Genomic DNA, 27,497 nt, shown 5'->3' on the forward strand with positions numbered 1-27,497 from the left:
GAATGACATCACTCCTCAAGTTCAGAGTTGATCGTCATCTATCTCAGCGATTCACACCCACGCTGAGCTGACAGAGAATCTCACTCGCTTCTCGCTTCTCGCTTCTGGCAGAGTCAAAACTCACGACAGCTCACAGTAACGCGTTAACAACACATTATTGACAGAGGCAAAGACAAAAAAAAAAGACAATAACCAGTAGCAGTAGTAGCTGCTGCCGCTGCAATCCTTCCTTGGTGCTGGCTGCTGGGTTGCAAACTTGCAATTGATTGCAAGCGACCAAAACACACGGCATTTGGTGGATTTGGCGGAGGGAGGGCTGCTGCTGCCAGATTTGGCTCCGGCTGGGCTGGCTGCTTCTCATCCGCTTCCCTTCCTCGCTCGGTTTTCTTTCCTTGGTCAACGCACGTTGCCTTGCCTTCCCTTCCCCTCGGTCAGTGCCAGTGGTGGCTTCTCTTCCTCCTCCCTCCCCCCAACACACGCCACGCCACGCCACCGACCCCGACCAAACTTGCTTGCTTGCCTGCCTTGTCTCTCTCTCTCTCTCTCTCCCCTGATCCCCTCCACCTCCGTCCGTCGGATTCGGGCCTGCTGCTGACTTGACTTGAACATCCCCCGCCATTCGCGCCATGATTATTCCTCCCATGCCGTCAGAGCAGCAGCTGCTACTACTAGTACTAGTTGCCCGTTGCTGATGCCCACCCCACACCCCATCCCTTCCCTCCCTCCCAAGCCAAGCAGCTCTTCCCTCCCTTCTCAGAGAGCCATTCATGGCGTCCATCCGCCGGCCGCACTCGCCGGCCAAGCAGCACCTGCTCCGCCACCACCACCCCTTCGCCTCCTCCTCCCCGCCCTCCTCCCCGCTCCGTCACTCCTCCTCCAGCTCCTCCTCCCCGAGGACCCACCAGCACCACCTCGCCGCCGGCTACCCGCACCCCTTCCTCTTCCTTTCCCGCCGCCCGCTCCCGCGCTTCGCCGCCTTCTTCCTGCTCGGCTCCTTCCTCGGCCTCCTCCACTTCCTCTCCCACCTGCCCCACACGCCGCACATCGGCCCGGCGGACTCCTCCCCCAACCCCGTCGCGTCCGCGTCCGACCTTCGCCACCAGCTTCCCATCTGGGTACAAGACGACGACGCCGCCGCCGATGACGGCAGGAAGAAGCTGCTCATCGTCGTCACGCCCACGCGCGCCCGCGCCGCGCAGGCGTACTACCTCAGCCGGATGGGCCAGACGCTGCGCCTCGTCGACCCGCCCCTGCTCTGGGTCGTCGTCCAGGCCGGCAAGCCCACGCCCGAGGCCGCCGCCGCGCTGCGCCGCACCGCCGTCATGCACCGCTACGTCGGCTGCTGCGACAGGCTCAACGCATCCTCCGACGACCTCCGCCCGCACCAGATGAATGCCGCGCTCGAGCTCGTCGAGAACCACCGCCTCGACGGCATCGTCTACTTCGCCCACGAGGAGGGCGTCTACTCCCTAGCCCTCTTCCAACGCCTGCGCCGAATCAGGTGCGCCCCCCTTCGATTCAGCTTTGCGTCCTTCAGATTCCAAATCAAGGCATGCCATTGGAAATTGATCTTGTCAAGCACGCTCTACATACATTTAATTCCTTCTTCCGGATGCCAAAGCGACAGCGTGTTTGACCCAGTTTTAGGAAAAGGATCAAAGGAAGGAACCTTCCTTCCATTTGCTGCTATGCTGTCTGAACCGACTGAAATATCCAAACCACGGCTGCTGACTCAACATAGGAGCTCAAATTCTTACCATTTTTCCTGTCTTGGAGCTCGTTGGTAGGGTAGTTCACTTCATCCTAGGCTTTACTACTCTTCAACTCCAACAAAGTTGGTTTTAAAGTCTGACAAGCAAAAACATTAGGCCTGGAGCAGTAAAATATAATGTTCTGTGTTCTTGACAGAAAATTGGTTGCTGCATATAATTCAGGCTGTTGACTTATTGCAAACTCTTGTGATGATTAGGAGGTTTGGCACATGGCCTGTTCCAGTGATCTCTGAAAACAGAAAGGATGGTGTGGTGCTGGAGGGCCCTGTGTGTAAGCAGAATCAAGTCGTTGGATGGCATACAAGTGAAGATAACAGCAAGCTCCGTAGATTTCATGTTGCTATGTCAGGATTCGCGTTCAATAGCACCATGCTCTGGGATCCCAAGCTGAGGTCCCATGTGGCCTGGAATTCAATTCGCCATCCAGAAATGGTGAAAGAAGGCCTCCAAGTAAGTTGCCTGTTTCTTTTTTCCCCCTTTTTTATATATATTCTGCCTCCTGAGTTAGGACCATACAATGTTCTGTTCTCGTGCATCTGGAGACTACTCTTAATTCATTTTCTCAATACAAAATTGATCTCCATTTTGTCTTTTCTCCACTATTATTATACAACCCTGGATATGTTAAATTTTATGAAAGTATAAGGCTGCACTGCAGTGGAATAAAATAAGACTAAACAAATAGCTGTCCAGTGATCAAACGCATGGTGATCACCAAATGGAAGAACTATCTGCTCTCCTGTTTGTACTTTGTTTCTGATGCCTTTCTGCTTGTAGTATCACGGCTGAGATGGTTGTTACTTTGCAGGGAACCACGTTTGTAGAGCAACTAGTGGAGGATGAAAGCCAGATGGAAGGCATACCTGCTGACTGCTCGCATATAATGAACTGGCATGTGCCATTTGGATCTGAGAATCTTGCCTATCCTAAAGGATGGCGAGTTGGGACGAATCTGGATGTGATTATTCCTCTTAAATAGTACCACCAGCTATGTTCAACAAAGCACTAACTCCTTTGACAGGTTAGTTTTGTACCTTCCAGAAATCTGTTGGTTCTCTACACATGGATGGGTTCTTAGTTGTACCCATTTCTTGCATGCTTCAATTTGACGCTAGCATATATACAAAAGGGTTCTTTGGTTCCTTTTCATTTGTCTTTAGTATTTCAGTGAGATCAGCATCACAAATCACAGATAGTGTGGCTTCTCAACTCAGACTATATTAAATCAATTGACTTATGATTGTGACACATTTCAACTTTGATGATCTGCCCTTGAGCCCATAAGGTTGATAACAGTCAGCTGTTACTTTCTATTTCCTCTTTGTTAGGTTCAAAACATAATTGCCATGTCACCTATTCTTTTCATTTTTATAATTCAAAAGGTGTTTGTTAGATTAGCTCAACCTTTTTGGTAATATAATTCAGACCGTTACAAAAGCATCAATTTATCTGTAGGAGATTTGCTAACCTGATTGATTGGGACATGGGCCAAATTTTTATTTGTTTGCATTCATCATTGCTGTCCATTCCACCACTGAACAAGTTAATATTGAATCTAGTATTCATTTTTCCCTCAACGAATCATTGGTACTGCTTTCCAGGCGTATACTGTAGAATTAAAAGCCATGAAGCTTTGGCTTGAATAGTTCAGAGGAATCCCAGGTTTGACTACTTTCAAGAAGCAGCTCCTGGAAAGAGGAGACTTCAGGTTTTGCACAACCACATGCAGAATTTCTGCTGTTACAGTCAGAATTTTCGGGAAATATTTTGTAGGATGAAAATTAGTGCAGCATCACCAAAGAAGCCAGCCATTTCGCTGCAAAGCCGTTCATTGTATTTGTACATGTTTGTATTCATTTTTTTTTAGTTCACAAGCCAAAAGGCATTCTGCATAGTTACTGACTATTTCAGGAGTTTCAGTTTGAGCAGGACTCACTTTATTTTGAAGTGCTGAATTTCTTGTTCTTGTGAGTGATCTGTAAAATGTGTTGAATTTCTAGTTCTTTTGTGATGATCAGCAAAAGTTATTATTGTACCAGATAGTAAGCTGCTGTAATTCAGAGCAACAGAAATACATTTGTGTTCATTTTTAGTTCAAAACCAAAAATGTATATTTACAAAAGTTTACATCTTCTGCATTCATATGAGTTCAATAAAAGCGTATCTCGATTTTAGGGGACAAGTAAAAAAAATTCTTCTGTTGAGACTTTGAGATGCATGATAATATAAAATCAGTGGAAATTTCAGGATGAGAACATAAATATAAGCAACACAAATGCATTTGACTGCAACTCTCGGTACAACGCCACTGAGGGCGGGTTTTGGGGCTGCAAAACTATTGTTGAGATGTTTTGTTTGTGTACAAGTCCAAGTGTCCATCTAACATAGTAAAATAATGAGGATATCACCAAAATGCTCAGGCCGAACATAAATGAATGATCAAACCCTAGAAAGGATAATAATTAGTAGTGAAGAAAAATCATCATGGCAAACTGCATCCTGTCGGAAAAAAAAGGTGTCAAGGAGCATGCATTGCAACTGAAATCTATCCAGCATGATCACAGGGTCTAACTCAGATTACAAGTTGTCTCATACAAAATTTCTCATCTAATCCCTCAGAGCTATAAACTCCAGACTCGCCTACAGTCAGCGGATCATCAAGCTATGCATTGCTTGTGTGCCCTCTTCAGTGACTTTGTTAGCTTGGATTGTGTTTATAGCACTGGCAATGTTTCCCTGGAGCACAGTTTTCGGAAGAAAAGTCAATTAGGAGAACAATAAAAGCAAATAGGTCAACGCACCAGAGTAGGCTCTATATATAAAATGTGCTGATCAAGTTGCAAATTCGATGTGAATCAAGAGGTTACCTTCCAAACTCCAAGTTTTGTGCGCAGACCCTGCCACTGTGGCATCCCAAATATCCTCTCCGTATGCCGACTGGAATTTGCACATAAGACCACAAATTAACCAAAAGAAAACATAGCATCCTATGACAAGCAGAAGAAACCTTGATTCACACATAAGATATTAAGACGGCCTTCAAGACTCCTAGCGAAGTAAATACCTGACGATGACAGTCTGGTTAAGCTGATCAACCTTGCAATCCAATATCTTGAATGCAATTGCTTTCACAATCCATTGCTCCACCTCATCATCATTAATCTAACAAAGCATTATCAAAGCCAAATCAAAGCTACAAGGTGAAATAAAATCCATTTGATCAAATGGAACAGTAACTAAAAAAACCAATTTACCTGAAGTGATTCAGTGATTGCTGAATAAGGGATTTCACCAGAGCAGCAGCTGCTCAGATCGAGCAAAGACATGAGGCGCATTTTGGTTATGCACTCCTCATGAACCAGTCCTGTCGATTGTTCATCAAAATCAAAGAAATGAATCCAATTATCCAAGATGTATGAGACACTTGAATTCGCAAGGGAAAAATCATTAGTACTGGTCCAGCAGGAGGACGTACCGTAATCTTTCAGCAAGGCAGTGTTTGCAGTCTGAAACTCTAAATAGGATTCAAGCCTCTTAGTAAGGAATATCTTTAGAAGTTCATAAACCAACTGATAGTTTTCGTCCTTCTCAAGCTGTGCAACAGCTGGTATATTGAGCAGATCACACTGTAATTACAAAAAAAATCCCATCAATCCAGCACACTGATCGGAGGGACAAAGCCGGTTAAGGATTTTATGATGTGGCCACCATCTTCATAGATATCAAGATTAAAATTTGCATCAACTCAGATATATTCAAAGTTATTGTTGACATACAAGATATAAGGTTACATTATGGAATAGTGGAAGGATTTTACAACATAAATGGTTCAAGAAAAAACACGAGTTGTAATCTAGCCCTATGTCAAATCTACCAATTTATAATGAGACAAGTTTGGGCCGGAGAAGATACTGAGAGAACAATCGCTGTTTATATGCAAGATGGATAAACATTAGAGCATCTTTTGTCAGCGAGACTAATGGTGTACCAAATTTAACATTCTGATCAGAAAAACTCACATCTGGATAAATGATATAAGAACAGGATGCTATATTGCAATTCAAGAAGACGCTGATGAATATTACAGGGGGGGTGGGGGGGGGATCCATCTTAGGAAGGATATCCCCTGAACCTTCTCATAGAATTGAAAATTACAGCGGCATAGTCTGGAGCAAACAAGCACCTGAAAGAGGTCAGGCGATTTAACAAACTCAATAATGGCTGCAACAGCCTCTTCCTTTGCATCACCAATTGTAGCAGAGTCGTCATCTGATCCCTTGAAAGTGGCGAGGTACTTGTTGAGAAATTTGAAGTAGTCCTTGGTCATGCTGCCCATGGAAAAAAATTGTCAAATTGCATCAGTGCAAAACCTCGCCAGACAAGTAGTAAACAAAAGTAACTTGATGATTAGTAGCAAGTGTCAAGCGTGCCTCACCCCTTCTGATCTTTGAGAATCCTAGTGATGGCAAGGTACAGCTCCCTCTGCTCCAAATTGCCAATTCCCCACTCAGTGACGAAGCTGTCGATGTTCTTGAATGACGGGATGATGTACTCAGCAGCCTTTCCGGCCGTGGCGAGCTCGAGAGCCTTCTTGTAAACAAGTGCCTTGCCGTAGGGACTTGGAAGCAGATTGTACAAGCTGAACAGACTACATGCATACATTTGGGAACAACATTGTGATTTGTAAGCGAAACAAGCATCCGAAAGAAAGAGCTCAGTTGGTTTGCCAGAGGTTGTTGCTTACACTTTGAGGCGCAACGCCGGCTTGTCGTCGGGCTGCCGGGTGAGCTTGGCGCAGATGAGGTCGGTGATCTGCAGCGCCTGGTCCTCCGACCCGGCCTTGGTGACGAGGCTGCAGATGACGGAGAGGACGCACTCGAGATCTGCAAAAGCCGAGTTGGAGGCTCAATTCCCCATCCAGGAGCAAGCAAACCAAAACTTAAATTGGAATAGAAAGAGAAAAGAGAAAAGGGAAGGTGCCTTTGTCCGGGACGCGCGACGGGGAGGTGAGGAGCAGGTCGGCGGAGGCGAGCATGAGAAAGGCCATGTCGAGCCAGCGCCCCGCAAGGATGTGCTCCTGCGCCTCGAGGCAGAGGCGGGTGACCTCGGGGTCGGCGACCTCCGGACCCGCGTCGGCCCAGGCGAGATCCGCGGTGAAGCGCACCACGGCCAGCATGGGCTCCTCCTCCGTCGTGTTCACGACCGTCGCCATCTTATTGTTCCTTCGCTGCGCGTGAGCCGCCGCCGCCGCCGCCGCCGCCGCCGGAGAAGGCTAGGGAGGACTGCAGGAGACGGGGCGAGATTGCGAGGGTTTCGCCAGTCAGTCCCCCAACCTCTCAACACTCCAGTCGTTGGATTAAAAATTGACGGCCCGTGGTAAACTCTTGTGCAAACTGCAAACTGCAAAGGACACTTTTTTTCGCACAAGTTACTAATTGCACCCCCCAAAAAAAAAACTCGACGATTCAAATTCATCAAACTTACTACTTCTATTAGTAAAAATACCAAGCACATTTTATCATGAGTAAAATACATGAATGGCAATTGTATTTATTAGTGTATATCAATTTGATGTGCCGATTCTATGACTCCTCTGCAGAGGGCGAGTACCGCCATCCCCTCCTTGCCAGTCTGTCCGAAGTCCACACCCGAATGCAGATACACTAGAAGCATCTGGTAGCTCGCTGCAGAGTGGATCGCCTATCCAGAGCTCAACCCGAATAGATGGAGACCGAGTGAGAGTGCGCTCACTTAGTGGCTAAACATCACTACTAGGACGGCAGTGCCACAGAAGGTCGTAGGGAGCCTCACCATGCTAATCAGCTGGGAGGTATGGAAGGAACGAAACAATAGAGTTTTCAATCGACAACAAACGTCAGCAACTAGGTTAATGGAGAAAATTAAGGCGGAAGCAGACATTTGGGCAACAGCAGGAGCAAAGGACATAGCGTCTGTAATTCCACAGTTGTAAACTTTTGTTACCGGTTTTCTGGTTTGTACTCTTCTTCTCTATCAATGAAATAGGCACAATCTCGTGCCTGTTCATTCAAAAAAAAAAGTATATCAATTTGATTACCATAACTCAGAAAAATATAAATCATGACCATTAAACTTGTCCAACTCTGCAGATAGGGAACCATAATTCTACGTATGTGTCTTAAGACCATTTCCCCATTGTCAGATTTGTTTTACTAACTATAGTGGCCCGCTTAGAAAGATGAATCCATGTGCATGTTTAATATCAAAGAGTAGTTGTGGACTTGCCGTAGATGAGTTAACCAATGCAAATCCTTGTTTATCGGCTCTGCATTACTTCATGTAGGTGTAGGAAAAATATATAGGAGTCCATCTTGACATGTTCCTGAACTCTACTGTAGTAAACTAGAGAGGCGAACAGAGGCGATGATGTAGGCGCGGCCCGATCTTCCAAGAGGTAGGGGTAAATTCGATTGGTGGAGTACGTGACGTTGGCGATCCGGCTTCTAATCAGACACGAATTCGAAGCCTGCAACCGTTACACCACCGCTCCGTTGGTTATCAACCAAGCACAACTTGATTGACCTCGCCAAGAAGGCTTTTCCTGCAAGCGAATCGAAGAACACAAGCAAGAAGGTATAAACGCGCAATCTGAAATTGCAAGTATAAATGAAGCCAAGGTAAAGTAGGGGTTCAAGAACTCGATTCCAAAGGACTAATCGACACAGTGGAGAAGATCAAGAACGGGGGCCCTGATTCACAGCAAAAGGACTTGTCGTCACAGTTACAATGAAGAAGATAGTTTCTCGATGGAAAATCTGATCTAAACAAAACCCTAAACCCTAATGTGGCGGTGGCTGCTGATTATATGAGTATTGGGCGCGTGCATAACCCCCTAGCCACGTCCATCATGGACCCCAACACGATACACGGGCCAACAGCCCAAAAGATGGTGTTGCAGCAACTTGACAGATTCTGGACGTTCACTTGTTTTTGCGATTCTCGTCGACTCCGAATGAATTTGGGCCTCAAACCAGCGCCATTGGAAGCTCCACTTTTTTTGGCGATTCCGTCGACTCCGAATGAATTTGGGCCTCAAACCAGCACCACTGGAAACTCCTTGAAATTATCTTTCCATCCATATAAAGAGCATCCAAAACGGACTCGGTATGCGGCCTGGGCGTTGATTTTGGTGCGGGCTGCTCCTGGACTCCGAAGCAGACTCGAACTCGACTTGGATTAGGCCTCCAACTCGGCTTGGCTGCCCTTGCTGGTCCACCACGCCTCCAAACTCCTCCCCAACATCCTCCTCATCATCTCCATGGTTTCTAACAATAATTAAATTATTATGTAGTAATTTATTCTCAAATCCACATGACAAATTTATTTGGAACAAGCTCACCTTATAATCAATTGTTGTATCTGAAGGTGTCGTACCCTCATCAAGCGACCATCTCCTTCGTGTCAATCCGATCGATTCCCCTCCTCCGACGACCGCTCCGACGGCTGAGCGGGGAGGGAATCGAGAGGATCAACATTGAGAGTAGTTTTAGCTACTAGTATTAGACTAGGTTCGTGCTAGTAGGCTAGGGTTTGCTGGTGGTGTTGGGCGTCGGCGGGTCGGTTTGGCTGCGGGCAGCGGCGATGTTCGATCCATGACGGCTTCTTTTCCTCCTGATGGTCTTTGTTGTTGGCGCCGTACAATCTGACAGCCCGTCTGTGAGGTATGCTTACCTCAGCTCGAAATGTTCGGGTTGGTGGTGTTGCCAATGGTCTTCATCGAGTTTATGTGTGTCGACCCAAGCTTCAACGTACTATCTCTTGCGACTCATCCATGGGTTGGGGCCTCCTCATCGATAGTAAAGAAATCTTCTCTCTGTTTTATGCGCTCTCTGTTTCATGCCTCTAACATGGCAGCGGAAGGATTAGGAGCTGCAGGAGACGACGGCGAAGAAGAACAGGAGATTCATTATGTGGACCTGGTTATTATTTCTTATATTTGCAGGGGTGTCTTTATAAGTTTGGGATGTATTATCCTGTTAATGTAAACCAACCCGTTTCGTAAAAAAAAAAAAGGTCCTGAACTCTGCTACAAATCTGAACTCAAGTACCTTCTTTTAGAAAAGGTGGCAAACCAATATTGAGTCCTTGAATCTACAGCATATGGCCACAAAATTCAGCACACTATTTTCTTATGTGAACCCTGATATCAACTCAAATCACGTTCACTAGAAAAAATCACCTCAATATTGATCCTGACAAGCCGTTCTTCTTTCTACATTACATCTGGCCGGGAATGCCACTCTTTTCTTCTTTCACTGTAATAATAATAATCGGACTAGGAACACAATTTAACCAATAAATCTTCGCAAACGAAGAAACAAAAAGGAGTAAGACATCATATTATTTGTTCCGGAAACTGAATGCACTCTCCAGAACACAGATTTGGAGAGTTGCGATGGAGGGAACCCGTGGCTCCTTTTTAAGGTGTTGTGCTGGAGTTCTCAATCTTCAGCAGTGCCATGGCCACGAGCTGGGGCTTCTGTGTCAGCAGCATGATCGCCAGCCAACCTTTCCTCCAGCACCCTCTCGCCACGCTCCCTGTAACAGTTAAATTGGATTGGTGAGCTTTGAACTGATAAAAAAAATTCTTCTTGTGATCTCATGACTCATATTTTCAGTCTCACAGCATCATAGCTTTTTTTTGTTTCTTTGTAGAGCACCATAGCTTTATTGAAGACACAAATGACTGGTTTTATGCCATAGTTTAAAGCTATTGTTCTGATACTAGCATAAGCAGAAATATAAATTAATACCATCAACAGGAATCACTCCCAGTCTTAGTCTACTACTGCCATTACAATCACGGAAGAATGACTGTGTATGCACAACCATCCCACCTAACTAAAGAACTTATATACCTTCTTCTTGATGCCTTAGTAGGATCTGAAACTGGGAGGGCCACTTCGGAAGGCCTAGACCTTGCACAAAGCATCCTATCAAACAGATTAGCGACAGGATCGGTCACTGGTCTGCAAGGGGGAAAAGGGTGATGTTGTCAAAAGTGGTATGAATAAGTGAGTACTTGCTAATGCAGGAGGATCGGAAGTTTACCGCATGGCAGCCGGGAACAAACTGGGGAAGGAGAAGTCATCACTTGGATCACCCCTAAGTCCAGTCAGTGGGTTCCTTTGGAAGTATCTGAGGTAAAGCCAGCTGACATACATCCCGGACACCAAAGTTGGAAGGAAGTTGATGGAATCAGGCACAATGAAGGCCATGATGCTTGAGAAACATACAACAAAGAATGGCATCCACTGCAGTAGCAAGAGGAACAAACAGATAAGAGAACTCAACATCAACAAACTTGTTAAATTGCTGCTGAAGAAGTATACCATTACAATGGTATAATATATCTGTAGGCCTAGAACAGGCAATAGAGTAGCAATTAATATACCTTTGCCTTTATTTTCCAGAAAAAACACATGGGGAGCTCAAGGTTTGGTAACAGCTGCTTCAGGGCCACAAGAAAGCCAGCAAGGCAACCGTGGAAACCAGAAAGTGGTGTGACACTGCATGGCATGGCACAGCAATGTCAGGTGATGTGCCATATTTCAGACAGCAATTTTATTTCCTATATGGTACTATGTTACCGTGTAACCCAGTAACTCGAATGATGCAAAAATAACAACAGCACTAGTGTGTGATCAATGTGTCCAAAGAATATTCGTTATTGAATAGATGAGTGGTTGTTTGATTTCAGGCAATCAGCTAGCGTAATCTGTATTTCTTGGCTTTACTCAGTAGAGGCAAATGTTGACAAATAGCACGTCGATTGACCACTTTTATACAAAAAGAAGACAATGGCAATAAGTACATTAAACGGAGTTATGAAGTCTAGTGCCAGCCTGCCAGGTAAATGGATAATGAGAAATAGGCACATCTATACAGAGCTGAATGTTGGCTTGAAACTTACAGGAAACTCTCTTTTCCTGTGACATAGTAAAGTCCAATAGCAAAGCAGAATGCAAGGACTCCACATATGGAGTTGACCAAAATAATGAACTTCAAGAACTCCTTGCGGCCCCACACTGGTTCAATGTCCTTCCCACAGAAGAGAAGACCAAGAGAACTGCCAATGGCCTGTAAAAGAAAGATTTTTTATTGTTGCAATAAGTCTTCTGACAAAGGAAATGATACTGATTTATGGTGTTGAGTGATGCCACTCTCCCTTTCTACTACCTAATCATGATAAGGTAACAAATATCACAGTAATGCTACTTCTATTGAGATAAATGAATTTCAACAGCACACTTTTGCTTGAGCTGTAATGCTTAGTTTGCAGCATTATAGGAAAAGTACTTAAGATGGTACAAGCATTTGACAGCCATGAAGTCCAAATTTGCAATCAAAGATAGCATAGTAGTACAATTTGGAAGGAATTGAGCTCACCCCTGGAAGGACTTGTTCGATGTAACCAGCCGTGAAGACAGTCCATACATACGGGATTGTCCTGCAGGACGTCAGAACAAGCTTAGAAATGTACTACTTGGCGCGGAAAAAAGTAGTTTCTTTGTGCGTCGTGGTTTATGCAGGCAAGTAGGTACTTTGAGGGGATGATAGCGAGGTAGTTAAGTGACGAGGGGAGGAGCTGCAGCAGCACGTATCCGCCGATGAGCACGACGACGAGGCCCTTGCAGGTGCGGGTGAACTCCTTGCCGGGGACCTGCAAGAAGCAGCAAGCGTCAGCAGGCACGCGGCAGTTGCAGTAACGCAGCAAAGACACGCAGATCAGAATCCCACGAGGACAATGATGAGAGGGAAAACGAGCGAAAGGCTTGGTCATGGCGGTGCCGTTTTGCTTCTCCTCAACCAGTCAACGCCGCGAGCTCCCCAGATCCCAAAACTATCCGACCAGATCTCGCGAGTGAGGTTGGTGGGAGGAGTTGGTAGGAGAGATAGGGAGGGCGAAGCAAGAGGTAGCCGCCAGATCTCCGGCTGGACGAAGCTATCAACTCGAGATCCATCTAATCACCGGAATGGCAACGATTCGGTGGCCCTGTAAGCTCAACTGGCAGCGAGCGAGCGAGCAAGCAAGAAGAGCAAGAAGGGCAGGCAAAGGAAGGAAGCGGCGCTTACGACGGCGGGCGGCGCTCCGGCTGCTTCTTCTCCGGCGGCCGGGGCCGCGGCCGTCGGTTCCTGCAGCGGCTGGCTCTCCATCATCACTGGAGAAGGTTGCAGATCTCGGGACCCCTCCCCGCGCTGCCAATCTCTTCTTGTTGTTTGGTGGAGACGTGGAGCAGTGGCAATATGAAAGGGGGGGAGGTGGGAGGGTTGTTGGGGGTCACTCCACTCCGCTCCGGTCAACCTGCTTCCTCCTCAAAGCTTCCCTTCCCTTGCTCCGCTCGCTCGTGTGCTCAGCCAACAGCACTGACGGCAGAAAGCGAGAGAGGGGAGGAGGAGAAGCTGCCTCTCCTTCCGTCCGTGTCCCAACCAGGATTTTAAAATCCGACCGGACCAGCCTAACCGCCGCCCTCCGGTACCGGTTTATCGGACCGGTTAGGCCGGTAACCGGTGGAAACCGGTTGAATTCAAATCCAAATTCAAATAAATTCAAAAACTCCCATGCAACCGGTTCCGACCGGTTTACCGGCTGGTTTGACCGGTTTACCGGCCGGTTTTACTGGTTTACCGGTCGGTTTGACCGGTTTGAAATTCAAAAGCTCTCGTGCAACCGGTTTACCGGCCGGTTTGACCGGTTTGATCGGTGGGCCTTCATGGGCCGGCCTATTTTTTTTCTTTTTCTTTTTTGATTTAACTTTAAATTCCCACAAACTATACTAAATGAATGAATTTTTGAGAAAATTTGACACCATTAGATTCATCACACCTTGAAGTATTTTTAGGAATTTTTTAGAAATTTTTCATTTTTTGAATTCAAATTTAAAATTTGAATTTTGGCCGGTTGGGTACCGGTCGAAACCGGAACCGGACCGGACCGATTTGACCGGTAACCGGTCAAACCGGCCCGGTTCCCACCGGTTAGGTTAAACTTGGTCCCAACCTCATCGTGTCCTTTTCGCTAACCTCCGTCTCCCTTGATTTTTTTTCATGTGGGCCCGCCCCACCATTAATCAACTAGCAATATCTTACTTTCTTGCTCCAACCAAGTCAAATAAGCCAACCACTGTTAGGCGCCCATTATTTTTCTTCCAATCAATCGAAACAGGTAAAATGCGCCAACTATTCGTATGACAGAATTTTAAATACGTAAGATATATGCAATTGCAACTATTAAGTTAAGGAGAAGTATAACTGAACTTCAGTTATACTACAATGAAAAAAAACAGATCCAGTATGTTTATACTAGTTCACAGAAAAAAAACATATTTTAATACTACAATAATTTTGCACAGCGCAGCAACGATACTAAAATAACTTTGAGAAACAGAAAATAATTCTGTTTCTCAAATTGTATCGTTTTACCTTGTCTTGTGTTTTTTTGTTCGTTTTCTGTTATGTACTTAGCTAGGTCGCATCGATAGATTTTCAAAACCTTTAACCCCAAGTCGATGGGAGAAGACAGAAGACACAACTAAAGAAAAAAAACTCTCCACCTCCGTGTTGAACAACCACCCACGTGATCGTGTTAGATTATTTTGGGTTTTGTTTTGTTTGATCCATAGTGGATAATATATAATTGTTTATCTCTTTTAGCGGAACAGCTGCGGAGTGCTCACCCCGTGACGGCCGGCTGCATATTAACATCCACTGTATCATCCCTTTGCTTTTGAACTATCCTAAATATTTTTTGGCATTCACAAATCACTGGCAATACATAATAATAGTATCTTTTCTTCTATTCCAAATTGTTATGATAGGTCAAGTTAAATTAATTTTGTAAAAATGAGACATGGGCTTGAAAGTGATCGGGTGCTCTAGCCTAATAGGGGGAGGGGGTGAATTAGGCACTAATAAAAACTTAGACATATGGCTCCAACTAGTTTGCACAAAATTTAAACTAAAACATGCTATCTAGATGTGCAACTAGGTTGTTCTAGTGTGAAACTCCTATCCCAAAAGAGTTTAGCAACTTATAACCTTTCTTATCAAGAAATTATTCTATGATAGTAAAGGCACACAAATTGCTAGTAAGAAATGCGGAAGCTTAAAGAGCGGGATAGGAGATAGCAAACTCTGGACACGGGTGTTTATCCCGTGGTTCGGTTAGCCACAAAGGCACACCTACATCCACGTTGTTATAGTACTCACTAAGAGTATTGCTACTCGGCCACCAAGTCTCTTCCATGAACACAATCACGGTCACCTTGGCCCCGGGTTCCACTAAGGAGCTTCTCCACAAAGGATGGGGGTCTCCATATCCCCCTGTAACGACCTACCCTGGGATAACGGCTAAGATCTACTCTGCACGTTGAGTAAATCACACCTGCTAAATAACTCTCTTGCGCTTTCGTCCTCGCTTCGCGCAAAAAGTTGCAACCGGAGTTATTTAGCTTCCCGGGGCCTAGTATTTAAGCTGGCTGGGTTCATTTATATTCTCAGTACGGGACTAAACTGCCGCCGTTCTACAGTAGCATGTCGCTACAGTACCCCCGGCCCAACTGGCATTTGGCCCGTTCTGTTACATCCCCGCACAAAGATGTCGTCGCCGCTCCACACCAAGTCGGAGGGTCGATGACGTTGCCGGTGAGCTTCACGTTCCAAGGTGCCGGCGCACCAAACTCTTGTTTTGGTTCGCTAAAGAACCACAACACAAAGGCTCGAAGCCTTGCAATCTCACTCACTAAGAGATAATCCTATACACAACACTCTCAAAGTGTGCTAAGGGCTAAGGATATGATCTTGATGCTTTTGTATGGCTTGGATATGTTCTTGGGTGTGTGTGGGATGTCCAGCAACTCCAGCAATCTTCAAATGGCCGGGGTGAGGCATATATATAGGCCACCAAGTCTTGTAGCCGTTGCTCCAACGGTCAGCAGAAAATCTGCGTATCACCGGAAGAACCGATGCCTCTGGCGGGGTAGCGTCGGTTCATCCGGTCACTCATAACCCGAAGTAGCCGTTGGACTCCTGACGGCTGACGCAGTGAGCACCGGTTGAACCGATGCATCACCGGTTCATCCGGTGCTTAAGGATCTTCTCCTGGACGCTGACGTCATTACACCGATGGTATACTCCGATGCACCGTCGGTTGAACCGGTGCTGAAGAAACTTCTGCTGGGCACTTGACATTGTCTCTGGTACACAGTACGCCCAATGCACCGATGTCCTTTCTTGGACCGTCGGTTCAACCGGTGCCTATAGGCTGACTTGGCTTCGGTCCCCTCCTGCACCAAACATCATAGCGTCGGTTCTTCCGACAAGCGTCAGATGCACCGATGCTTAGGCATCGGTTCTTCCGGTGCTCCTGATCCGAAGAGTTTTCAGGGTGCTGCCCTGAGACCCGCAAGGGGCGGCTCCCCCTCGACCCCCGTCCGCTAACCGGGTAGCGGAACCCCTGTAGGGGCGGCCCTTCGGGCCTTGCTACGCCTATCTTCTCTTTCTCTTTGTCATCACTTGAACCTAAAAGCCTGAGAATGGTCATCTTAACAAACATATTAGTCCAAGTGTTGTGTTGTCATTCAATCACCAAAATCACTCGAAAGGGTATAAATGGTGCCATGTTCGTTTCAGGACTGTATTCCAAATAGAACAGAAAAAGAAAAGAAAGAGAACAATGTAGACTAAACATTTTTTTCTTTTGCGAAAAGATGACTAAGCATGGTTGGATGTGAGTGAGTTGGGCAGATGTCGTTCTCCTGGCATGGACTTTTTGATTTTTTCCTGGCATGAACCTTTTTTTTTGCTGCGATGAAGTGTATAGGCCACCAAAAATCATCATTTTCTAACTTTGTTTAATATTAAATCCTAAGCCAATCCTTACTGTATTATTCTGCAACAGTGTAAGTAAATATTCGTTCAGCAACAGCGCAGGTAAATAAACGTACATGTGAACTTGGAGAAAATAGAAGCGAGTGTTACCATAAAAACAACAGAAGAGGAGTCAACAATTGCTCATCTACGGGGTACTTCCATGGAAAACAGAGGTTGCACTTGTCATCATCATTAAATTAGCTTGTTATCTGGAGATTACTACTATTATACCTGCAATTGCTTATTGTGTGCTCTTTGCGATGCGATGGCGGACCAAGTGGGCTTTGTGATATGCACCACTACGTATTTGGAGCTGGCCCCAATGAGTCCCCATAATGTCTTTCAACCTGTACGGATACACTGAAAACTATCTGTGTTGATCTCAGAAGTCGGTACTAAAACTTGATATCCAGCTGGCACTGATAATTTTTTTCCATGTTCCTTATAAGAGTAATTCCGTATTATTTTGTAATTGTTTTCGTTTTCTTTAGGGACTCGTGCAGAGACAAGCATTATATGAAAATTGTATGTTTTGAAGAGATGTACACCTTTCTAATTCATTTTTTCTATTTAAAACGGTTTTAGATGTTGTCAAAATAGTTGATTATTTTTTTACAACAAGAGTCAACAAGTATAGAACCCTTCATTGCATCAGCACTAAATTATAGATAGAATGTAAGTAATAATAGCATGTTATGAGCGTCTCGATCTAAACTGTGTTTCTTAAAAACTCTTGAAAACCTCGTGCATGACTTGTGACCAAGTAGGTAACTTACGTTGGATAGTGGTCTGAGTCTATAAAATAGTATATTTTCTTCAGTACTTGATTTAAATTTGTCGCTTCTATTTGGATTTAGAGGCGGCATGGACAATAAAGCATTAGAACATCTCCAATAAGTTACTCTCTCCTAAATATTAAAAAATAATGTTTTGATAATGGAGGTGCTTCAGCAGATTACCAATCTAATCCCTATTATTTATAAGTTTTTGGTAATCACCAAAACACACATCCCTCTTCCCTAAATGTAGGGGGTTTTTCTTCTATCCTATACTTGGTGATTGCATTTTGGTAGTCTGCTGCAGCAACTATTACCTAAAATATAAAAATAGTTATTGGTAATGGTGTAGCGAAAATGGCCTCTCATGCCATATTTCAATATAATGTTTTGGCGATTGATGACATACACAACACTTGGACTAATATGATTGTTAAGATGAACATTCCCAGGCTTTTAGGTTCAAGTGATGATAAAGAGAAGATAGGCGTAGCTAGGCCCGAAGGGCCGCCCCTACGGGGGTTCCACTACCCGTTTAGCGGACGGGGGTCGAGGGGGAGCCGCCCCTCGCGGGTCTCAGGGCAGCGCCCTGAAAGCTCTTCGGTCCAAGGGACAAGAATTGAGGCATTTTGCTATCATCGGTTAAACCGACGTAGGGCAAAATGAACTCACCGGTGCAATCACAGAGAAGGTCTGCGGGCTAGGGTTTAACACCGGATTAACCGACGTTGAAAAAAATGTATACGTCGGTGCATTGGCAGATGAAGACCGAGGAAATTACATACACCGGTTGAACGGATGATGCATCGGTCAATTGCATCGGTTCATTTGTCCAGAGAGGTGATTTTTGGAGGAACGTGAAGAAGTTACAATCACCGGTTAAACCGACGCTAATTTTACATACACCGGTTAAACCGACGCTAATTTTACATACACCGGTTGATTGCATCGGTTAAACCGACGATACACCGGTTAATTGCTAACGGCTAGTTTTTCAAGTAGCAGTTTACATACACCGGTTAAACCGATGATGGCTTTTGGGGTACGTCGGTTTAACCGGCGTTACGCAGTTTCCTGACAGTTTTTCTCCAACGGCTACATTTGTTTGGGCTGCCTATATATACCTCCAAGGCCGGGTCATTTGTGTGTGTTGGAGTTCAATGAAGTATACAAGAGCTAAAGATCATCTCCAACCACCATAGAGCTTCATTGTACATCATATAGGCTTAAGCACACTTGTGAGAGTGCTTAGTGCTTGTTTAGGCTTAGTTCTTGAGAGAACTAGCTTGAGAGAAAGTCTTGCTGCGGTAAGCAACTTGTGTATCCGTCGTGTGACCCTCCGTCTTGGTGTGGAGTGGCAACGACACTTTGTGCGGGGGAAGAGGAGGCCCCCTCCTTGGTGGAGAAGCTCCGTAGTGGATTTCGGCCGGGTGACCGAGAGAGACGGTGGCGGTGCACTAGACTCGGTGTCTTGTGCGCACTTGCCTTTGCTTGCCGGCATCGCCTTGGTGGCGTAGTGCAAGACGGTGATCGGAAGAGCCTCGGTGTCCCGTGGACGTAGGCGTTTGTGCCGAACCACGTTATATGACCGTGTCTACTCGGGAGTTTGCATATCCTCTCCCTTACCGCTTTACTTACCGCATTACGTTTCCGCATTTACTCTTTCTTGCTTACCTTTACTTTCCTAGTTAGTTTGATTAGGATTGGCTATAGGTTGCAAGTCTTTTGGGGTAAGTAGAGGGTAGCATAGATAAACCTTAGTCATAACTAGCATGTGTAGGACGTGTTAGGTTTATCTTATGCAATTAGATTGAGCCCTAGGATAGAAAAGAGATTAGCGACCCTATTCACCTCCTCTCCCTCTAGGGTCGAACACCCCGGTGATCCTTACAAATAGAAAAATTATATTTTGGATATGAGATTGGAGTAATTTGTTGGAGATGCTTTTATAGGATCATGTCGTTGACATATGCGCAGTTGCTTAATAAGTACGGATGCATGACATATAGTTTCATCTAGCAACTGCGTATTTAAGCCCACTTAGCCCAAGAATTCGGGACATGGCCTGAAAGGCTGAAATGTCAATTCTAATTCTTGATTGGAGGAGGATACCCAAACAGACCAATTCCAGGAAATGATTCCAATTCAGCCCAATTCCGAGGCAGAACCGATGGCCGAAGAATACAGCCCAAGAATACAGAAAGCAGGCCGCTTTTCATGCAGACCCGAAATAGGCGCTTTTTTCATTTTTATATTTTAAAAAACAAAATTTCAAAAATATATGTCGAATAGGGAAATTTTCAAAAATAGGTGCATGTCGCCCCCTAGTGGGCGACAGGGCCTAAATGTAAAAAAAAATTATATTTAGGTCCTGGCGCCCAGGGCGCATTAAACAGTGAACTTGTAAAATCGATATAAAATCGTAGAAAAATCAAACAAATATAAACTCAACTGTTCTGGATTCTATGAAACAATATCTAAAACATTTGTTACATAAAGTTTTTCATTTGATCAATGTATCTTGCTCTATTTTAAATACCAGTTTAATACACTTTTATTTAAATCTCAAAATCCATCCTTTGGATGCATGTCATCTTTGGCCAGAGTGTTGCATATGGTGAGCATATGCTTGTACAAAATTGGTAGACCCAGAAAGCATTTCTAGAATAAGTTTTTAAATTAAATCTTGCAAAATATTTAGTTTAAATGGGTTATTTATCCATGCTTCTATACTGAGTATTAGAAGCCATAACTTTTACAGTACCATTATTTTATTTCCTAAGAGCTATAAAAAAAGTTTGGCAAATTTTAGATAAGCACAACTAGACCAAATGAATTATTTCAGATTTTTCTAGGTACCAGAACTATTTTTCTTGATTTAGATACATTGATCAAATGGAAAACTTTATGTAACAAAAGTTGTAGATATTATTTCATAAAATCCAGAACAATTGAGTTTGTATTTTTCCAATTTTTCTACGATTTTATATCGATTTTATAAATTCACTGCTTAATGCGCCCTGGGCGCCAAGACCTAAATGTAAATTTTTTTTACATTTAGTTCCTGTCGCCCACCCTGTCGCCCATTAGTGGGGGCGACAGACACCTATTTTTGAAAATTTTCGACATATATTTTTGAAATTTTATTTTTTTATTATATAAAAAATGAAAAAGGCGCCCCGAAATAGAAGAAGCGCGGCCCACTTGCTTTCCAACCGAAAGGCCCAAGACAAGTCCTTTGGTTGCAAACCACCGCTAGTCTCTGCAACCCTCCGCGCACACAGCCGCCGCCATGGAGGACGCCACGACACCGCCGTCGCAGCCCGAGCTCGCCGGAGAGAAGCGCAAGAGGGAGGAAGGATCGCCGGATGCGGCTGTCCAAGACGCGCCATCTGCCCCCGTCGCCTCCGGTGAGGATGCGTCCGGCGGCGGCCGCCACCCGATGTGGAAGACGAGCCTGTGCTCCTTCTTCCGCCGCCGCGGCGCCGGCGCCGAAGGGTGCAGCCACGGGGATTCCTGCCGCTACGCGCACACGGAGGAGGAGCTCCGCCCGAGGCCCGACGGCACCTGGGACCCCACCTCCGACCGCGCCAAGAAGCTCCGCAAGGTCGCCGCGGAGGCCCAGGAGGAGGCCGAGGAGGAGGTCACCGCGGATGAGCAGTCGCTCGACAAGTGCCTCCTCGGCCTTCCCAGGGGGTGGACGGCTGATAGGCTCAAGACCTTCCTCCAAGACCAGGTAAGTCCTACTTTTAGTGTTACATTCCTTCTTGGCTTCTCTACTCTGCTTCGTCCGGCATTAGGAAGTAGCATTAGATTAAACTAGTGTTGGAGCTAGAGTGATTGCTTATTACATTGAAGTCCTAACTCCTAAACAAAATTTATTCTGTCTAGCAGTGGCATCTGAGTGTTAATTGCCCATAAGTATTTTAGGAACCTTGGGGGTGATGGAATGCAATTTGATCCTGTTTATTTGACACACTATGGAAACGACCAGGCATGAACAAATATTTTTTGAGCAAAAAATATTTTTAGCTTGTTTTTTAAGTTCTAGCAAATTTGATACTTCAGTACCTTGGCAGGTTTTCTTTTGCAAATATTCTATGGAACCTTCAAGTATGTGGCATTTGTTGTGGCACAATGTTTATTTAAGGGCAAATAGGATTTGTTGCGTCCGTGAGCTAGACGGCGGTTTTACAGTGTTCCATACAAATTCCACACATGGAGTTTGGAGCGTCATGTAGCCAATTTCCTTTTTCTTTTTCCTTCCAAGAGATTAGGATATGACTTTGCATTTGTCAAGCCTGCTTTTTTATGCGGATATCACCAATGTAAATGCTACAATTAAAAAACGATGGTGATGCAGGGAATCTTGTATGCGACAGCAAAGAAGAAGAAGGGAATGACAGTTGGTTTCGTGACTTTTGAAAGTGTCGAGCAATTAACACGTGCTGTTCAGGTAATTATCTGTCTCTTCGTACTAGCAACCTGTTGAGGTGTCGTTGAAATTGAGATTTGACGTTTTCCTCTCGACTTGATTAGTTCCTCAAGGAGAACCCTTCTGGTGGAAAGGAAATAAAGATATCTGATGCTAATCGTAGGTCTCATCAGAAAGTCCGTGCTGAAGGGCATGTTGCTAATGGAACTGCAATAGAAAATGGTAGTAGTCCTGCTACTCCTGCTGGGGAAACATCTGCACCTGAAGTGGTTGCATCAAGTAAAAAAAGTGCCCGTGATGCTGTTACTCCCCTTGCCCATATGCCTTACAATGATCAGCTAGAACACAAAAAACATTCAATGGCACAAATACTGAAGAGACTTGTAAGAACAATTTCCTATCCTTATACTGTTTTAAACAGTGCTTTACTATGTTTCTGCAGAAATTACTAACCAATTTTGTTATTGTCTTTTATCATAGACTCGCAATGCTAGGAAAGCTTGCCCACCTGCCATTCCCCTTCCTAATTGGATTTTTAAATCAAAGGAAATTGGTAATGTCCTAACCTCATTGTGTTGCATTTGTACATTTTATTTCTCAGTAATTCTGATAACCTCTATTAATGGAGGGCTATGAGCTGATCTAGCTCCCCTCACGATCAGATAGTTTACATTCCCTTTGTTTTTTTTAGAAATGCCTCAACTGGTACTGTAACATGTTCTCATCAAATATAATTACATTTGTAGCTTGTTTTGGCTTTGGCCATGCCTAAGCAATTGCTCTACTTTTGATGATCCCCGTGCAGATTCTTTTAGACAACTATATGGATAAAGATGATTCTATGACATGTTTTGTGTTCAATTTTCTTGGCAGAATGACAAAAATATAATGCATATCTGGGCAGTCCATGTGGGATTATGAGTAAACTGATACAATCTCCATCCTTGGACAAGTTAAATATAATGTTAATGGACATGCATTTTAGTGCTTACTTAATATTACCCATAAGTAATTTTCTAGTGAATATATAGAAGCACTAATCATCAGATGCTGATAGGTATATGTATGTGCTGAGGGAATATCTATTGTCCACTATGTTGTTTCTGTTTATTCGATTTTGCATTATCATATGATGATTAATCCATCTGAATGTTCAGGACCCTACAACTGAATCACAACATTTATATTCCAAATTATAAAATTCCATGATCCAAACTTGCAAATATTAATTATGAATTATCATTGTTCCACCCAAGCAATACTTCTGTCTTCAATGCTTCCATATTTCATTTCAATAGCAGATAAACCGTTAAAATCTCCAGGCAAAGACTTGCAAATGCAGTGCTTGAGTATAAAACGTGTGGCAGCCATGCTTTTCTTTTGGTGAAATGTGGACACTGATAGCATCCAATCCAACTCTTCATGGAAAACAAACAAAATCAAATATACTTTGTTTACTTGGAACATGTATAGATTGGTTTTGCACTAGTATATGAGATGCTTAGCAATTATAATCTCAAATATTTGGCACACACTTCTCATTGTTCTGACTTCTGAAATAACATGGTACACAAAACTTCCCTTTTCAGCTTAGCAGGATGCTTTGATTGTGGTCTTTGCAATGACCTGTGCTTAGATTCTTGGAAATGGCTTTCTGTTCTCTATTTTTTTTCTCAAACAGGCTGGACAACTGCATGTCATTGCATTAGGTGAAATGTTATCTACTTTTTTAGTTTTTTTTAGTATGTAGTAATGATGTTCTCAATTACCCAGGTGGTCTTCCTTGCAAGCTCGAAGGCATTTTGGAGTCCCCAATTGTTGATGGATACCGTAACAAGTGCGAGTTCTCTGTAGGATATTCCTTGGAGGGCAAGAAGACAGTAGGCTTTATGCTTGGGAATTTCAGGTTGGCCTATCTCTTTCTTATTTTCTTCACTGCTCTTAATCCAGTTATAATGACTGGTACGACATGATTCTAGGGAAGGTGTGACTGCTGTTGAGGAACCTGTAAACTGCCCAAACGTCTCAGAAATTTCCTGTAAATATGCTCAGATGTTCCAAGATTTTCTGCAGTCATCAAGCCTGCCTTTGTGGAGTCGAGTTGATAACTGTGGGTTTTGGCGCCAATTCACAGTATGCTCTCTCTAACTTTTAAACCTGAGTGAGATGCTTTTATTTATGTTTGTATTGGATATATAATGGGAGCACTCTAAATTTAACACTTCACACTGGGATTGTTCTTAGGTTCGTGAGGGAAGGTGTCCAGCAGAAGCTGTTGTTTTACAGCAAGTGGAATCACAAATATCAGAAGTCATGCTTATTGTGCAGGTTATTTGGAGCAAAAATGCATTTGTAGTACCACTTCAATGGCTGTAAAGATTCCTAGTGGCTGACCATTGACACACTATCAATCTTCAACTATACTTTCAGGTGTGTTCAACAGATGTTGATGAGGCTCTAATGAAAGAAGAGTTTGACAAGCTGTCTGCTGCCTTGATACAAGGCGCCTCAACGTGCTCACCTCCATTGCCACTAACAACTATTGTAGTGCAAGTAATGTTTTCCCAGCTTTAGTGCTATGATTTTTGTGCATTTTTTCCTTTGTGTGTTTTATGCAATCTGGATAGGATTTTTTAAACTTTTTCTTTCACTATTTTTGCTTGTGAAGCATAGTGTATGCTATCCAATAAAAGGTACATATATTTTTAATCAGTTACTTTGTCATGGTAGTCTGAAATCTTGCTTCACATTTTTCTAGGAGTACTTAAGGGTGCTGCTAATTTATATGTTCCTTTCTAACACTGAGTCCATTATTCAGTTGTTTTTAGTGGTTGTTTGGATCCTGTTAATCTATTTATAAAAAATAGGATTTAGCAATAATACTATTAGAAAATAAGTTTTATAGGATTTTTAGGGAAAGTGGTTCTTAATTTGTTATTTTGTTGGAGAAGTTTGCAATATGCTTCACAACTTGCTTGGGACAAAAGGCTTTGTTGTTGTTGTTGTTGTTGTTGGAGAAGTTTGCATTTTGTTTGGATGAGTAGTTCAACAGTAGAGAAAATCTGGATTGGAAACTGATTTCATGAAAAGCAAGGGTTGGCTTGTCATACGCTAATGATATTGAGTGTTGGCTAAAATTTGATGTTTCTTTTTATCTTGGTTTTATCTTTCCTACCAAACCAGATTTGAGGTTGTTAGGTCCTGTAATTGAGTTAACGAAATGTTCTTTTGATAAAGATCAAACTATGCCTTGGGGATGTTACTTGCAGTTTATGTTGATAAGTTGTCTGTCTTTGTTGTTCTAGAAATATTTGAAGAATAATGAAATCTACTTATTCATACAGGATCATAAAGGAATATCAAATGCTGCTCCTGCTGACTGTCCGCTGATCCCACTATTGGTGCCAAAGGGAGATCAGTTTGAAGGCGGAGCAGAAGATAAAACGAGAATCCATGATCACATCAGCAATTTAAAGTTCTCCATATCACCGACAGCTTTTTTCCAGGTCTGTAGCTGAAGTAGCAAGTTATTTCGCCAATCTACTTCTATGGTTAAATATAGTAATGACATACGATGTACAGGTTAATACTCTTGCTGCAGAAAGACTGTATACCCTTGCTGGTGATTGGGCCAATCTCAATTCAGACACATTACTTTTTGACGTATGTTGTGGAACTGGAACTATTGGTCTAACCTTAGCACATCGTGTTGGAATGGTAATTTCTTTTCCACAATTTATATTTTTCTAAGCGACCAGTCTTGTTATCTAGTTTAACACACGACCAGACCTGAGCTCTTATTAACTTATGTAGAGTCATGTTAGAGGACTCTGTTTCTTTGGAAGAATCTTTTCAAATCTAGTTACTTTTTGCGACAGGTTGTTGGGATTGAAATGAATGAATCAGCGGTTTCAGATGCTCACAGAAATGCTCTTATTAATGGTATAAAAAATTGCCGTTTTGTCTGTGGCAAGGTGAGGCTCATATTCCATACATGAAATTTACAGCACTTCTCTAATTGTCAACTACCGTCATATCATTCTGTTCAGTTGCATTGACCTTGCTGAAATATCTAATTCATATGTTGGGATTAAACAGGCTGAAGATGTGATCGGGTCCCTTCTCATAGAATATCTTGGTTCACCACAGCAACACATCGCAGCTTCTGAAAGTAATTATGTAATCAATGATACAGGCAAAAATGAGGATACGATTAATTGCCCAGAGAGTGATGGTGAAAATATGGACAGTTCAACAGAGAAAAACGACAATGGTGAAAATGAGCAGCCTGGAGACAGATCAGTTGATCTTCCCACTTGTTGTGGTGATGAGGATATAAAGGGAGATTCAGTGGATAGGGTTAACAAAGAGGCTGATTCCAGTCCTGATGAGCACATTGAGGCTGCTGTTGAACAAAATTGTGGGGAAGCATCATTGATCAATGATGAGCCCACTGATGCAACATCAGCTGATAGTTTGGAGCATGGCAAGATGTGCCAGGATAGTTCTTCGATTCAAAATAACAATGGGCTTCCTGCTAGTGCATGTCAGTTCAAAAATGTTGTTGCCATTGTGGACCCTCCACGTGTTGGCCTTCACCCTACTGTAAGTAACTTTAACATTTTGCTGAAGGGACTGTGATAGTTAATTACTGAAAAATCTGCTCCCCCCTCCCCCCCAGTACTAGAGTTTAAATGTGCTGTGAATTACATCTTGTATTTAATCAAAAGTCTGGTTATCTTAATGTATTCCTCCATATATGCCTTAAAGTTATTCCTTGATAATTCAAAGAATAGACCTTGTTATTTGTCAAACATTTTCATGTTAATACCTAGCACCCATCATCTGACTAAAGTCTTATGAGCATTTGCACTTGTATTATGTTTGTTATATACTCACATCCTAGTATCTCTCTCTATAGGTGATCAAGGCATTGAGGACCCATCCACTCATTCGACGTCTAGTGTATGTATTCCACGTACCTGCATTCTGCTACATTATCTTAGTCGAATACACAACAGTTCTGAAATTCACTGCTTTCCTTCTTTTCTTCTATGGCAGGTACATTTCCTGCAATCCAGATAGCCTAGTCGCCAATGCAATCGAGCTGTGCACCCCAACATCTGAGAAACAAGAAAAGAACAAAGGCAACCGAGGATGGCGATCTATGAGCGCTGCTGGTCTCGCTAGGCAGCGGACGAAGTCCATGCCGAACTCTGAGCCTTTTATCCCCAAGAGAGTGATGGCGGTGGATCTGTTTCCTCACACCTCGCACTGTGAGATGGTTATGCTTTTCGAGAGGTGAAGGAATTGTGTGCCTATGCAAGGCATCGTACCTTAAATTCTTGTTAGTCATTTTAACCATTGTGTGTCAGAGGACCATATATCAGTTTTCCTCAATTTGGTCCTCATGTTGTAACATGCTCGAGAAGCCATGACATTGTTTGATATTCTGCATAATTTTGATAGGATGGACTACTTCAGCGTTGATAAGCATTACGTTTCCTGTTAAATGGACGCCACATGATAGAAGTACCAAATGCACTTGCTCCAGCTTTTATATGGATGTTCCAACCTGGAGTGGCATCCTAGTCGGGGAAAATC

The 27,497-nt window shown here is 43.7% G+C and overlaps 4 protein-coding genes across 4 annotated transcripts; 2 read left to right on the top strand and 2 right to left on the bottom strand.

The window, feature by feature from the left end:
- The first annotated feature begins 421 nt into the window (after positions 1-421).
- Positions 422-3,880, top strand: LOC120639544 (probable glucuronosyltransferase Os04g0103100). Its single transcript, XM_039915400.1, has 4 exons — positions 422-1,501; positions 1,970-2,222; positions 2,581-2,793; positions 3,374-3,880. The coding sequence occupies exons 1-3, from the start codon at positions 768-770 to the stop codon at positions 2,749-2,751; spliced, it is 1,158 nt and encodes a 385-aa protein (XP_039771334.1). The 5' UTR covers positions 422-767; the 3' UTR covers positions 2,752-2,793; positions 3,374-3,880.
- A 211-nt stretch (positions 3,881-4,091) lies between these two features.
- Positions 4,092-7,109, bottom strand: LOC120639543 (eukaryotic translation initiation factor 3 subunit M-like). Its single transcript, XM_039915399.1, has 9 exons — positions 6,753-7,109; positions 6,517-6,655; positions 6,208-6,420; positions 5,956-6,100; positions 5,248-5,398; positions 5,027-5,136; positions 4,837-4,934; positions 4,640-4,709; positions 4,092-4,508 (listed from the first exon to the last, which is right to left on the bottom strand). The coding sequence occupies exons 1-9, from the start codon at positions 6,982-6,984 to the stop codon at positions 4,419-4,421; spliced, it is 1,248 nt and encodes a 415-aa protein (XP_039771333.1). The 5' UTR covers positions 6,985-7,109; the 3' UTR covers positions 4,092-4,418.
- Positions 7,110-9,877: 2,768 nt separating this feature from the next.
- On the bottom strand, positions 9,878-13,229 carry LOC120639545 (rhomboid-like protein 19). The gene is made up of 8 exons (XM_039915401.1): positions 12,888-13,229; positions 12,356-12,474; positions 12,201-12,261; positions 11,725-11,891; positions 11,206-11,320; positions 10,863-11,065; positions 10,670-10,780; positions 9,878-10,349 (listed from the first exon to the last, which is right to left on the bottom strand). The coding sequence occupies exons 1-8, from the start codon at positions 12,969-12,971 to the stop codon at positions 10,253-10,255; spliced, it is 957 nt and encodes a 318-aa protein (XP_039771335.1). The 5' UTR covers positions 12,972-13,229; the 3' UTR covers positions 9,878-10,252.
- Positions 13,230-20,702: 7,473 nt separating this feature from the next.
- Positions 20,703-27,406, top strand: LOC120639546 (zinc finger CCCH domain-containing protein 24-like). Its single transcript, XM_039915402.1, has 14 exons — positions 20,703-21,194; positions 21,822-21,914; positions 21,998-22,276; positions 22,374-22,446; positions 23,667-23,799; positions 23,873-24,026; positions 24,138-24,221; positions 24,324-24,446; positions 25,238-25,399; positions 25,476-25,610; positions 25,772-25,867; positions 25,992-26,498; positions 26,815-26,858; positions 26,955-27,406. Exons 1-14 carry the CDS (start codon positions 20,751-20,753, stop codon positions 27,196-27,198), a joined length of 2,571 nt encoding a protein of 856 aa, XP_039771336.1. The 5' UTR covers positions 20,703-20,750; the 3' UTR covers positions 27,199-27,406.
- Positions 27,407-27,497: the final 91 nt, after the last annotated feature.

This window comes from Panicum virgatum, chromosome 7K, assembly GCF_016808335.1.
Source record: "Panicum virgatum strain AP13 chromosome 7K, P.virgatum_v5, whole genome shotgun sequence".
Classification (NCBI taxonomy): Eukaryota; Viridiplantae; Streptophyta; class Magnoliopsida; order Poales; family Poaceae; genus Panicum; species Panicum virgatum.

Bases quoted from the DNA above. Each gene is read 5' to 3' on its own strand.
- LOC120639544 (XM_039915400.1), top strand. From the start codon at position 768: ATGGCGTCCATCCGCCGGCCGCACTCGCCGGCCAAGCAGCACCTGCTC. The intron at 1,502-1,969 runs GTGCGCCCCCCT...TGTGATGATTAG, and splicing joins CAACGCCTGCGCCGAATCAG to GAGGTTTGGCACATGGCCTG. The intron at 2,223-2,580 runs GTAAGTTGCCTG...GTTACTTTGCAG, and splicing joins TGGTGAAAGAAGGCCTCCAA to GGAACCACGTTTGTAGAGCA.
- LOC120639543 (XM_039915399.1), bottom strand. From the start codon at position 6,984: ATGGCGACGGTCGTGAACACGACGGAGGAGGAGCCCATGCTGGCCGTG. The intron at 6,656-6,752 runs GCACCTTCCCTT...CGGCTTTTGCAG, and splicing joins GTCGCGCGTCCCGGACAAAG to ATCTCGAGTGCGTCCTCTCC. The intron at 5,399-5,955 runs GTGCTTGTTTGC...TTGTAATTACAG, and splicing joins AATCGCCTGACCTCTTTCAG to TGTGATCTGCTCAATATACC.
- LOC120639545 (XM_039915401.1), bottom strand. From the start codon at position 12,971: ATGATGGAGAGCCAGCCGCTGCAGGAACCGACGGCCGCGGCCCCGGCC. The intron at 12,262-12,355 runs GTACCTACTTGC...GACGTCCTGCAG, and splicing joins CTCGCTATCATCCCCTCAAA to GACAATCCCGTATGTATGGA. The intron at 10,350-10,669 runs GTATATAAGTTC...TAACTGTTACAG, and splicing joins ACTAAGGCATCAAGAAGAAG to GGAGCGTGGCGAGAGGGTGC.
- LOC120639546 (XM_039915402.1), top strand. From the start codon at position 20,751: ATGGAGGACGCCACGACACCGCCGTCGCAGCCCGAGCTCGCCGGAGAG. The intron at 21,195-21,821 runs GTAAGTCCTACT...ATGGTGATGCAG, and splicing joins AGACCTTCCTCCAAGACCAG to GGAATCTTGTATGCGACAGC. The intron at 25,868-25,991 runs GTGAGGCTCATA...GGGATTAAACAG, and splicing joins GCCGTTTTGTCTGTGGCAAG to GCTGAAGATGTGATCGGGTC.